Raw genomic sequence first — 14082 nt, forward strand, 5'->3', positions numbered from 1 at the left:
CACTGCCCCTTAAGTTTTGAAGGACACTTGCCATCCTGCCCCTAATTAACTGGGGAACTTTAGGTTGGCCACATAGCCTCTGGCTGCCTCAGTGTCCTCATCAATAATTTAGAGGCAGCTCCCAGGCTTGCTTGCGCTGGGGGAGGGCGTGAAGTGACACCTAGTGCTTGGCACCTGTTCATTTCTCTCCGTGGGTTCCGTTTGAAGGTCAATAAACCCGCTCCCTCTTTTACTCGTTCAACAACCATGCACAGTATGTCCGACACATTTTAGACGTGGAGAGTCGGAGTGATACAGGATGCAGCTTGGGAGAATTCTGACCTTCAGAAACTTGCTGATAAGGAGGAAAAGCTATGTATTCTCAAAAGGTTGAGAATGTAATGAGCTAGCGAAAAAGGCTGGGTTCTAATGGGGGATCCTTGAGACTGGGACAAACCAGAGACAACAGCAGCCGATGGTAAAAGATCTTCAGTCTGGGGATGTAGCCAGCAGGCTGCTTTGAAAATGCTGTGTATCAAAGCTTATATGCGCCAGACACTTGTGGGATTTAAAGGGGGAGCTACACCCGGCAAAACTATCGTCATACTCGCGTTGTGTTTGAACCGAGTAGCATATGGGATGGTGTGGTTGTTATCCTTTTCCACCTACCTAACCGTCAAACACACTCCCTATTGCAGGAAATTCTCCTGAACTGAACTCTGCCACGTGTACTGTAAGAATCTCGGAGGAAAGTGGACCCAGCTCAGGTTGGGGAGTGGGGAAGGAAAGGGCGAATTCCTTCATTTTCTTTCTCTGTGTTGAGTCCTTCAGAATGAAAAGCTGCAGGGGCCCTTCCTCAGAGAGCTGGCTTTCAACTCCACTTCGTATCTGTAGCCTCGATGTGATTAGTTTTAGTAGAAGGCAAGTTGAGGGAAACCTTAGAGGCCTCCGTAGAGTTTTTCATCCTGAAATCAGGCCTAATGTGTGTGCAATAAGCCCCTGAAGTCATTTGATCCCACGTTTGATGACCCGCGTTCAGAAGTCTAGCCAAAGGAAGCAAGGGACAGTCACAACAATGGTGAACTGGGCTGGCCCACAGGACGGACAGGTTTTAAAGTCACTGAGCTCTAGCACAGAGCTGGCTAGGCTGGAGCCTCTGTCACACTGCATCACCTGCTGGCTGTCACTGCATCATCACCTGCTGGTTGTCACACTGTGTCACCTGCTGGTTGTCACACTGTGTCACCTGCTGGTTGTCACCTGCTGGTTGTCACCTGCTGGTTGTCACCGTGTCACCTGCTGGCTGTCACCATGTCACCTGTTGGTTGTCACCGTGTCACCTGCTGGTTGTCACACTGCGTCACCTGCTGGTTGTCACACTGCGTCACCTGCTGGTTGTCACACTGTGTCACCTGCTGGTTGTCACCTGCTGGTTGTCACCTGCTGGTTGTCACACTGTGTCACCTGCTGGTTGTCACCTGCTGGTTGTCACACTGTGTCACCTGCTGGTTGTCACCTGCTGGTTGTCACCTGCTGGTTGTCACACTGCGTCACCTGCTGGTTGTCACACTGCGTCACCTGCTGGTTGTCACACTGCGTCACCTGCTGGTTGTCACCGTGTCACCTGCTGGCTGTCACCATGTCACCTGCTGGTTGTCACACTGTGTCACCTGCTCGTTGTCACCGTGTCACCTGCTGGTTGTCACCGCGTCACCTGCTGGTTGTCACACTGTGTCACCTGCTGGTTGTCACATTGCATCACCTGCTGGTTGTCACACTGTGTCACCTGCTGGTTGTCACACTGTGTTACCTACTGATTGTCACTGCATTACCTGTCGGATGTCACACTGTGTCACCTGCTCGTTGTCACCATGTCGTTGTCACCGTGTCACCTGCTGGTTGTCACCGCGTCACCTGCTGGTTGTCACACTGCGTCACCTGCTGGTTGTCACACTGCGTCACCTGCTGGTTGTCACCTGCTGGTTGTCACCTGCTGGTTGTCACACTGCGTCACCTGCTGGTTGTCACACTGCGTCACCTGCTGGTTGTCACACTGCGTCACCTGCTGGTTGTCACCTGCTGGTTGTCACCTGCTGGTTGTCACACTGCGTCACCTGCTGGTTGTCACACTGTGTCACCTGCTGGTTGTCACCGTGTCACCTGCTGGCTGTCACCATGTCACCTGCTGGTTGTCACCGCGTCACCTGCTGGTTGTCACCTGCTGGTTGTCACACTGTGTCACCTGCTGGTTGTCACCTGCTGGTTGTCACCTGCTGGTTGTCACACTGCGTCACCTGCTGGTTGTCACACTGCGTCACCTGCTGGTTGTCACACTGCGTCACCTGCTGGTTGTCACACTGCGTCACCTGCTGGTTGTCACCTGCTGGTTGTCACCTGCTGGTTGTCACACTGCGTCACCTGCTGGTTGTCACACTGTGTCACCTGCTGGTTGTCACCGTGTCACCTGCTGGCTGTCACCATGTCACCTGCTGGTTGTCACCGCGTCACCTGCTGGTTGTCACCTGCTGGTTGTCACACTGTGTCACCTGCTGGTTGTCACCGTGTCACCTGCTGGTTGTCACACTGTGTTACCTACTGATTGTCACTGCATTACCTGTCAGATGTCACACTGTGTCACCTGCTCGTTGTCACCGTGTCGTTGTCACCGTGTCACCTGCTGGTTGTCACCGCGTCACCTGCTGGTTGTCACACTGCGTCACCTGCTGGTTGTCACACTGCGTCACCTGCTGGTTGTCACCTGCTGGTTGTCACACTATGTCACCTGCTGGTTGTCACTGTGTCACCTGCTGGTTGTCACACTGTGTTACCTACTGATTGTCACTGCATTACCTGTTGGATGTCACACTGTGTCACCTGCTCGTTGTCACCGTGTCGTTGTCACCGTGTCACCTGCTGGTTGTCACCGCGTCACCTGCTGGTTGTCACACTGTGTCACCTGCTGGTTGTCACATTGCATCACCTGCTGGTTGTCACACTGTGTCACCTGCTGGTTGTCACACTGTGTTACCTACTGATTGTCACTGCATTACCTGTCGGATGTCACACTGTGTCACCGTGTCGTTGTCACCGTGTCACCTGCTGGTTGTCACCGTGTCACCTGCTGGTTGTCACACTGCGTCACCTGCTGGTTGTCACACTGCGTCACCTGCTGGTTGTCACATTGCGTCACCTGCTGGTTGTCACACTGCATCACCTGCTGGTTGTCACTGTGTCACCTGCTGGTTATCAGTGTTTCACCTGCTGGTTGTCACCGCGTCACCTGCTGGTTGTGGGCCTTCACTCTTAGCCTCAGTCTCCCCTTTCTGAACAATGAGAATAATAGCCCTACTGGGTTAAGGTGAGGACCGTATGGGATAATCCAAGTACGTTAAGTGCTTCCAGCTTCACCTGTGGCTTGGTAGTGGCTCAGGATGTGGGGGAACAGGAAGCAGAATAAAGAAAGATTAAGGGGATAGAGGACCGAAAATCACTTCGCACTACCAACCCTCCCCTACTTGCTTGTTTTGCCCTCATGGGGTCATGGGAGAGGTAGCAGAGTCTTTGCCTAAGAGTGTCCTCTTCACCACAGGGCCAGCCCTCCCTCACCCCCAGGTTAGACCTTCCATGCTTTTCCATTGTTCTCCTTCAAGGCCGCTCTTAGCTCTGAGACCCACCACCACTGCGACCTTGGTCATCCCTGGCTTGTAGCTCCAGCGCCATTCCCTTCCAGAATCAAGAACTTGCTGGTCAAGTGCTCGGTGGTCAGCATCGGCATTTGCCCGAGTGTCTCTGCTTCCACAAAACATGTCTGCCCTTTGAGGTTCAACCAGACATTAGAGGAAGAAGCCCTGCGGCAAGTGTGTGTCGACTGTGTGAAGGATCCCAGGAAGAAAGTGGGGACCAGGCTTGGGAGACAGACAACTCTCACAGAGTTTACGTGACACTTAGTGCTGGATGGTCCTGAGTCACGCGGCAGGAAAGAAAGCCACTGGTTTTCACTTTCCCACCCTCTGAGGTGTGTGTGTCCTGAAGGGTCACTCCTCATTCCGAGAGTTCCCCTCTTCACTAGCCCACTGGTCTCTGTTCTGACTATTGCCAGGGACACAACACTGCTTTTGCTGCTGGAGATAATTCACTATTCTAATGTAAATTGGCCGATAATCATAAAAAGCCAGTTTCTGGGTGATTTATTGTAATGGAAGAGGAGCTAGAGAGGGTTCTGGGAATGGATTAAAACTGAGGATTAACTAATCTTAATCTTTAAACCAAATTTTGAGGTTGACTAATTCAGAGCAAGGACAGCATTCTGCTTGGGAAGTTCCTGATGTCTTCTGGTCAGATGGGTTGAGCTTCTCCTCGTCCTGCCCACGGTTATAAAGCACCTGAAGTATCAGCTTCTTGTCCGTCTTGACATTACTGCATCTTTGTCTGGATTTGTTTAGAATGCCTTAAATCATCTATAGGTGCTCCAATCCAGAGTTTCCACAAGATGGATTCTGTTCTTTTACCAAGTCCAGAAAGAGCCCCATACTAGTTGCCAGACACCTTGGACTTCTAGTTCCATCGACAATCTGCTGAGAGGCCTTGGAGCAATTCACCTAGCCTCAGTTCCCTCATTTGCCAAACGAGGGGTTGGGCTGAGTGCCTCCTTGAGTGTCAGCTACCCCCGGCATTCTGGGAAGTCGCACCCGAAATTGGACTTGGGAACACGGCACGCTTTTCCCCTCCCGCTTCGGAAAACTAGTTTGCGGGCATTGCCCGGAGGAAGGCCGAGCTGAGTGTCGCTTTCTTTGACTTTTCCTCAGCTTTAACTTATTAACGCTTCCTTTTCTTTTCTTTCAGGGCCCTCCACAGATCGCGCAGACTCGGCGGATGAGAGGCGCCTGAGAGACTGAGCGACGGGTTCCTATGATGGAGAAGGCAGATGGTAGGCAGGCCCTGATCTCTTCCCTGGTTTAAAGAGTTAGTTGGTTTGGGTTCATCCCCCACCAGTCCCCTGGAATGCTCTGGAGAGGTCTGTAGGAGGCCTCCAAATCTCCAAGTGCACAGCACGGGGACCCAGGACACCTGCTTCTGCAGTGAACCCTGGTGGGCGGTAAAGAATGAGAGTGCGGTCTCTTTTGGGGGGTTTTTCGAGACAGGGTTTCTCCAGACTGATGGCCCCTAACCCTCAGCCAAAGTCACAAGGACGATACATGGGCCTGGGACTAGAGGGTTACTCAGAGGTGGTTTAATATTGGGCATGTTTTTCCAAACTATCGGTCATCTCTCATCTATACGTAAGTATTAATAAACTGTCTCCCAGGCTTGGTAACATGTCAATCCCACTGATGGAGAATAAGACGCACTACCACAGTTAAAAGCCAAATTTGAAGAAATCTTTAATTAAATACTGGCCAGGTGAATGGGCTCTGGCTAGATCCATAACCAGATTCCTGGGAAATGGCCCTGAGTCGCTGTGGCTTAAGAAGAAAAGCCCATAATTCATTGTATTTCCCATCAGGTCCAATCAGGGACACACAGGCATCCTGATGTATTTCCTGCTTATGGACCTCCTGCCCACAAGTGATCAAACACAGCTGGTGCAGATGTGTCAAACAAACTTGTTCAGGGGAGTGAAAACATCTGGCTTGCTAGCTCCCATTAACAACAGCCTCCAGTATTTCAGGAGCTATCTGTCCTTGGGCAAGGGGCTTGCAGATCAGAGGTGTTTTTGTTTCATGGATCTCTGAGGCATAGTAATTAAAACTTAGCATATAATTTTGCCTTTCACATAGAGAAGGAAGCAAGATGCTGCACATAAGATCACTGAGTAATAGCTATCTCGCATAGTGAATGGTCCCTCCCAGGAAACATGCTGCAGGCCCTAGGGCCCAGGCTCCCAACTCTGATGAGATAGATGCCTTTTCCAGTATCAGGAAAGGGGAGAGCCCCCAACCTTTCGGTCACATGGCCCTTAATGGTGGCTCTTCTTAGTGGCAGGACCTAGAACTGGAAGTCAGCTGCAGCCCTGCCTCTTGCTTTTCTCCAAACGCATTGCCCTATGTTCCAGGAGGCTGCTGCTTCCCACAGAGAGCTGCTCTCCCACTGCATCCCTGCAAGTGGTCCCTTCTCTGCCTCCTCAATGTCACTCTCTTTAGTGATTCAATGACACCCGCCCCCAGTAATTCAAGAAAGGGGCCCCTTCTTTTGGGTACATCCTCTGGATCTTGACTTCTTTTGTTTTAGGCAGGGTCTCATTGTGTATCCCTGGCTGGCCAGAACCTTGCTATATAGACCAGACTGACCTTGAACTCACAGAGATCTGCCTCCCTCTTACCTCTACCTCCTGAGTGCTGACACTAAAAGCCTGGGCGACCAGTTCTGAACTACCTTGATTTTGCAAAGAAATTAATTTAATATCCTCTCTTTCCGGCTTCACTTTTGGCCTCTTTCTCTTAGATCTGTTTTCAGAAACTGATGACAAACATTTGAGTGTAGTGGTATTTCATTTGTATTTTAATAAATAAAGCTTGCCTGAGGATCAGAAAAGTAAAGCAGCCACACTGGCCAGCCTTATAGACCAGGCAGCAATGACACACACCTTTAATCCCAGTAGCCACACTAGCTTGCTATAGAAACTAGGTGATAGGGGTGCATGCTCTTAATCCCAGAACTGGAGAGGATTATAAAATGGGAGGAGACAGCTGTCAGTCACAGCCTATTTCTGAGGTTTCCTGGAGGCAGGATTGCCATTTTTTGAACTGAGGTCAAGGTAAGAGCCAGTGGCTGGCTGCTTTGCTTTTCTGGTCTTCAGGTTGAACCCTAATATCCATCTCTGATTCATTCACCTATTGTATTTCATTCACTTAGTTTGAGGTAATGATTGCCACTCCCTCCTTCTTCATCCCTTTCCTACACCCCGTGTGTGTGTGTGTGTGTGTGTGTGTGTGTGTGTGTGTGTCTGTGTCTGTCTGTCTGTCTGTCTGTCTGTCTGTCTATTTAATGACTGTGTTTACTGGTTTTTTTCCAAGTGCCTACTAACCAACTTTGCTTTTAGTGCAAGATGGTTCCCAGTAGCTCTGAATCTTTAGTAGCTTGCTTTTTTCCTCTCCCCCCATCCATTGTCCTGGTTTCTCCGGTTATTTGGGGGACTTCACACACACACACACACACACACACTGCCAAACTCTGATGCTCACAGAGTTAGATAATCCGGGGAGAGAATCCACAGTCAGTCCTCTCCCATCAGAACCTCCCCATCTCTGCCTATAGGAACCTCACTAGGAGTCCACGTAGTCGGCCCACTAGTCAGGCAACATTTCCTCCCTTTTACAGAGGAAGGAACCAGGGCATAAACAAATGCGTAAGTGGGGAGGTTGGTTTACCTGATCTAACTTTCATTTTGAACAGACACTCGTCTAAGTATTCCTTGCCTTGACCCCACACCCAAGCTCCTACGTACCTGTCACCAGATAGAACTAACAAGAGCCCAACTTAAGGTGAGGTTGGGTCCTATGCACAACAGCTCAGGCTCCAGCATTTCTCTTGCCCTGGGAGAAAAGGAAGAAAACAGGGAGGTGGGTGGTATGTAGGACCACTGAGATCATCAAGTTTATATGTGAGTATGTGTGTGTATGTGATATACACAAATATATATATATATATATATATATTATGTAAAAATATGCCTCTTAAACCTCTCACCTCTTAAAAATGATATCTGCCTGGGTAAGCATATGTTCTTTGCGTGCCCTTGGAGACCAACTCTAGTTACAGGCAGTTGTGAGTTGCCTGACATAGGTGCTGAGAATGGAACTCGGGTTCTCTGGAAGAGCAATGAGCACTCTTTTTTAAAAAAAATTATTTGTTGGGACTGGAGAGATGGCTCAGAGGTTAAGAGCATTGCCTGCTCTTCCAAAGGTCCTGAGTTCAACTCCCAGCAACCACATGGTGGCTCACACCTTCTGTAATGGGGTCTGGTGCCCTCTTCTGGCCTGCAGGCTTACACACAGACAGAATATTGTATACATAATAAATAAATCTTTTAAGAAAAGTATCTATTTATTTTGTATACAGTGTTCTGTCTGCATGTATGCCTGCCCCACCAGATCTCATTATAGTTGGCTGTGAGCCACCATGTGGTTTCTGGGAATTGAACTCAGGACCTTTGGAAGACCAGCTAGTGCTCTTAACCTCTGAGCCACTTCTCCAGCCCAATAACGAGCACTCTTAATTGGTGAGCCATCATATAGGACCCGTAAACCTCTTACCTTTGGTATCTTCTCAATCTCAGTCTTGGCTCTCAGCTGAAAGATTTTGCCTTTCAACACTCTGTTTCCTACTTGACGTCATATAGTCATGCTCCAGATCTGCTTCCAGAGGCCCCCGGGAAAATCGGAGATTTCTACTGCATAGAGGCAAGAGACAGATGTGATAAACAGGGCAGCCTCTCCTTTAGGAGAAGACTCTACTCTGGGTCGTGAATCTCCACACATTGGACAGCCATCTCCTCTCTGACTTGGTTTGTTCTTCTAATCCAGGGTTCTTCTGAGTGGGCCAGGAGGCTTCGGAGTACATCTTAGAGAAACTAACAGAAGCAATAACAGAAGAATGGCCACACTACTGTAATTGTGTCTCCTTGGGAAGTGGGCACGGTGGGAGAAAAAGCTGTGTGGGTAGATGGGAAGTTATGCCGTTATGTGGAGATACTTGGGTGCCAGAGGCACACTGCCTCACTCTCTACTGGCAGTCTACAGCCCAACAGGGACCGTGGTGTGAATCGGGAGAAGTTCACCCTGCTCTCTGGTGTGGTTGTGATGATCACCCGCAGACCTGTGGACCTGTTTAGCAATAGCGGTGTAGAGACCTCATGTGTCAAGTCAACTTCATCCCATTCTCTAGAGACATCTAAGCAGAGAGCCACTGGGGAGGTGTGTCTTACTGCTTGGAGGAGCCATCAGGCCCACAGCCCCAGGCTATCTTCCCCAGCAAACCCATCTTTAGTGTCTTCTGAAAGCCTGCCTCTTCCCCTCCAAATTACTTTCAATTTTTCTTGATTATATCAACAATCTCTCTACAGGCCCCAGGCCTCTGATTTTTCTTTCTTTTAGTTCTTCACAAGAATGTTCATTTTGAACTGTGCAGGGTGTTACGCATTTATAATCCCAGTTCTCCGGAAGCTGAGTGAAGTAGAAAGATTGAAAATTCAGATCCAGCCTGGGTTACACAGTGAGATCCTATCTCAAAACCAAACTAAACCAAACCAACCACCACAACAAACAAACAGATCGTTAGTGAATTCTGTGACCTAGGCAGTAAATCACGTGGTTGGCATGCCTACAAGTTGCTTCATGATTCAGCTTTTCTTCCCTTTCCCCATTTTTGTCTTTCTCTCCTTACTCTTCAAGCCCACACTTTAAGTTGTGGCCATATAAACCCCGGGTGTGCTGTGTGAGCTCACAACTCAGTGTCTTTGCTGTGTCCCTGACTTCCATTTAGAGAATGTCTGCCTGTTTCTGCAGAGCGGACTGCTCTGAAACTTACTGGCTTTCTACAGTAATTAATTACTGGTCCAGATTTAGCTGAGAGCTCCTCGCTTAGGGTCCTTCCTGTCGTGGAAGTGTGGTGCTCCTTGGTGACCTTTCTACTTATGCCTGGCCTTTGACTAGGGCAGTCATTCTCTCTCTCTCTCTCTCTCTCTCTGCCTATGTCCATTCCTTCTTCTCCAGATGGCTTCTGTGGGAAGCTGCTTAGACATCCTCACATCATGACAGCCTCAGAGAGTTCTTACATGGTAACTGGCTTCCCAACATATGCGCATTCTGAGAGGCCCTGGTAGGAACTGCCAGTCTCTTTATAGCCTAACTTTAGAATTCTGTTAGCATCATCCCTGCCATGTTCTTTTGGTCAAAGCATTGCATGACAGCAGAGTTGTGAAGAAATAAATTCCCCCTTTCTTTATGGGATTAGCTTGTTTGTCTAAAGGGGCTAAGAACTGATGGAGCCATCTTGGAGATTAATTTCTTTTTTTAATTTTTATGTGTGTGGGTGTTTTGCCATGGGTGTCTGGTCCCCTGGAACTGTAATTACAGACAGTTGTGAGCTGCCATGTGGGTGCTGGGAATTGAACCTGGTTCCTCTGAAAGAGCAGCCAGTGCTCTTAACCCCTGATCCAGGAGATTAACTTCTTACAAAGTCGTTTGCTTTCTTACTCTGGCAGATTCTTATTTGCTCCTATAATACCCCATCTTGTGTCACTCTTGTGAAGTCACCCTCCATTAGCAAGGCAAAATTTGTCCTCCATATCCAAGAAAATACTTCCAGAGAAAGGGGAAAAGTTAGTCAGCAAAGAAGGCTACCGTAAACTGTGTGCAGTTACTCAGCACAATGCAGTGTTTGCTGCTGCCATATTCGATCATAAAACCTTCGAGAGAAATGGCTGTTACTAACTTCTCCTTGCGTCTCTAGAATGTATAACTCAGCAACTGACACATACGTACTTTGTAAATAGTTGCTGAGGTATGTGGATCAAATTGCTGATGTTTTATGTATTTTTGCATTAATCCCAGCGAATGTGTGCAGGCCCTCCTTCATTCCCAGTGGAGAGTTATGTTGACTTCCATCAGGGGACCTCAGTTCTTTACATTTTGGACTTCCACAAAAACAGTAACTATAATACTGAGAATGTTTATCATGCACCAGGCACGGGACTGAGTGTATCATATTCATTATTAATTAACTAGGCCTCACAGTAATCTTACATTAATTTTATATTATTATTCCCACTTTATGGAGGATGAGACACAAGGAAGCTGAGTAGGTTTCCCAAGGTCACAGAGTAGATTATAGATTTGGCTCTGGTATTCTCTTTTGTTTCTCTAGTGAGGTTTTTTTTCCCCCTTTGAAACAAAGTATCACTCTATAACTCAGGCTAGCCTGGAATTTAAAACTCCTGCCTCAGCCGTGAGTGCTGAGATTACAGAAGGGCACCACCATACCCTGTAGGCTTTTTTGACTTCAAGCTCAATGTTCTCACCACATGTCCAGAGGTAGCAAAGTAGTCAAATGAAGAGCTTCAAAGGACTAGTTAACCAGGGGTGGGAGTGTGGTGGGGGATGATAATCTATGCAAATTCCAATGATTTCAAGTAGTCATTGGACTGACAGGTTCCTCATGTCTCCTGTAGGAGTAAGGAGGGAGATTGTTGGTGCCTGAGCCTAAGGAAGCACGTCTTAGACATCCCTAAGAGGCCATGGGACTCACACATCTATGAAGACATACCTCTGTCCCTTTTGACTTTTATAAGATCTCCTCCATTGACAACTGTTTCCCAGTCCATGCGCAGGGTGGCATTTCCTCATTAGCATGGACTTTTGAAGTGGAACTCTCATTGTCCCCTCCTACTCCATTTTCAGGGGAAAGGAAAGCCTGGCACACATGATTACCTACTCCAGTTCCTGTTGGTCTTTAGGTAACCAGGGACTTAGGCACCCCAGGAGCTTAAGAAATATAGGAGTTATAAATTACCAATAGTTTAGCCTTTTGCAAGATTTACTGGAACCTACTTGAGGCATTCCAGTTTCTTTTTGAATGCTGAGAAAACTGTGTGTCTCATCCTGCAGAATCTTCCATGTCCATCATTGTCAGCTGGTACCCTGCTTTGACAAATCACTAGGCTCAGCAGTTACATGATGCAACCCAGAAAAACAGTGTTGGCCAATTTTGTTTTCCTGATCTGCAGCTAAATTCATGATAACAACTGAGGTGGCACATTGAAAATAAGAAAGCCCAGGTGTTGGCTAAATACACATTGATTTGATAAGATGATATCCCAGCAGAGACACCAGAGGCTCTGCAGTATCCTTCAAAGGCACTGGAGGAGAGGCTCATTGCGGTAATGGGATGTTAAAGTCACAGGCATTCAGCATCATTTTAACTTTGTGTTCTTTCTTTACGTCTCATACCTCCCAGCCAAGGAACAATCCTCTCAGGGGGATGAAGAGAAAGATCGTCTAAAGAGCCACCCTTACTCTGTGGAGACCCCGTATGGCTTTCATTTGGACTTGGACTTCCTCAAATACGTGGATGACATTGAGAAAGGACACACCATCAAGAGGATTCCCATCCACAGAAGAGCCAAGCAGGCTAAATTTAGCACTTTGCCTCGAAACTTCAGCCTTCCCAACAGTGGGGCTCGTACCCACGCCACTTCTCCCCAGCAAAACTGGTCTCCTGTGGTGCCCAGAAAGATATCCCTGGGGACCCAGGAGCAACCCCAGTCACTGCCACTGGGTGATGTCCCCCGGGCCTCAGCGCATGGCAGTGAGCTGAGCTACCACAGGGAGACCCTTTTGGCAGAGGCTGCCAGGCAGGTGGAGTCTGGGCTTCTAGAGGATGGTGGGAGCGGACGGCCCCAGCTTTTGAGGGCATCCAGCATGCCTGCTACCCTGCTGCAGAACCGAGCCCCTGATGAGTCTGGTCTGACCTCAGGTCCTTCCACACTTCTTGTCCTCCCTCAGCTCCAGGGGGCAGGCGGTGTCTGTGATGGTACCTTTGACCCCACAAAAGGCTTCACAGGTTTCGAAGCAACAACCCAGTCAACAGACAGAGAGTTAGGAGAGCCGGAACCAGCAATTCCAGAGCTGGTCTGGGAGGGGGCTGAGCCTGCAGAAGGTGGTATAAAGGCTTCAGGTTACCTCTCTCAGCCAGGTCCTCCCTCCTCAGTCCAGAATGTACCCATGGTTCTAGGGGATGTAGAAATTCAGCACCAAGTCAGTAAAGCAGAGGGGGTGTTAACTCCTGTCTCATCCACGCCCAGCCCACCCCCTCTACCATCCCCCATCCCTGAGAATGAGCTCTCCCTTGAGGAGATTGAGCTCAATATCAGTGAGATCCCACCTCCTCCACCCATCGAGGTGGATGTGAGGAACATTGGTATCCAGGCAACAGAGGAAAGCCTGGACCTGGTAGAGACAGACTCTGGCAACACCTCCAGTCTGAAGAATCAGGTCTCGGCCCTTGAGGACAAGCTGTCAGCAAAAACAGAAGAGCTTGCCCAGGTCAGAGCTGCCCTCGAGCAGCAGCAAGAGGAGACCAAGGCTAGGGAACAGAGGATTAAAGAGTTAGAGTGTGCTGTAGCCCAGTTAGAAGAAAAGTTGAGTCAAGAGAAGCTCAGCAATGCTCTGGAGCAGACTGACGCCACAGTGAACACTGACCCTCTCCTTGAATTCATCCCCAGAGAATCATGTGACAAGAACATTGGTGTCAATCTGCTGAGAAGCCCAGATCCTGAATGTTGGGCATCTAGAGCAGAGAAGAATGGCTTCCCATGGGTCCAAAATAATCACAAGCAAGGCCGTCAGAGCCCTGAGGAGCCTGTGCTGCTGCCCCACGTGTCACTGCCAAGGGGACCTGAGCAGGTCCTTGCCTCGTCCCTATGTAGCTGCCTCTCCATGGAACTCAGGATCGAAGAAGATGCCTCTGAGCAGGAGAGAGGCCCACAGGTGGGGGTTGAGGACTTGGGCAGCCCCACAGGAGTCTCTTCCTGGAGCAGCCACAGAGGGACTGCGGTGATCAGGGAAGAGGCCAGCTCGGAGCTCCCAGGGGCGGAGCGCCCAGGAAGGCCGGCGAGTTCGCCACAAGACGCCACAATCGGGCAGTATGTTAAGAAGATCCAGGAGCTACTGCAGGAGCAGTGGAACTGCCTGGAGCATGGGTACCCGGAGCTAGCCAGCGCCATCAAGCAGCCTGCCTCCAAGCTCAGCAGCATCCAGAACCAGCTGCTCAGTTCCCTCAACCTATTGCTCTCTGCCTACTCAGCCCAGGCCCCAGAGCAGAAGGAACCGCCTGCCCCTCCCTCTTCCACCACTCCACCGTCACTGGGTAAATACTGATACCTGGGCCCTGCTTCTCCTTTACGTGTAGGGACTAGGGGCTTTGATTATGAGTCTGTTTTTGAAAAAGATTTTAACACCCTCAGATACTCAGGGAAATAAAAACTGATCTGTCGAGGCTTTGTTACCGAACTTCCACATAAATCTAAGTCGATAGCACAGGCCACGGAGGTACCCAGCATGGAGGGAAAGCCACTGCCAAGCCTGCAGCAGCAAGCCTTCCCAGAGG

The 14082-nt window shown here is 49.3% G+C and overlaps 1 protein-coding gene across 1 annotated transcript in view; it reads left to right on the plus strand.

Moving 5' to 3' along the window:
• Positions 1 to 14082, plus strand: part of Kank4 (KN motif and ankyrin repeat domains 4) — a 72168-nt gene that overhangs the window by 30378 nt on the left and 27708 nt on the right. The window contains exons 2-3 of the mRNA XM_048453137.3: positions 4822 to 4906; positions 11932 to 13842. Coding sequence (XP_048309094.3) covers positions 4888 to 4906; positions 11932 to 13842 — 1930 coding nt within the window. The 5' untranslated portion in view covers positions 4822 to 4887. The remainder of the gene's footprint in view (positions 1 to 4821; positions 4907 to 11931; positions 13843 to 14082) is intronic.

The sequence above is a fragment of the Myodes glareolus genome, chromosome 3 (assembly GCF_982192425.1).
Source record: "Myodes glareolus chromosome 3, mMyoGla1.1, whole genome shotgun sequence".
NCBI lineage: Eukaryota > Metazoa > Chordata > Mammalia > Rodentia > Cricetidae > Myodes > Myodes glareolus.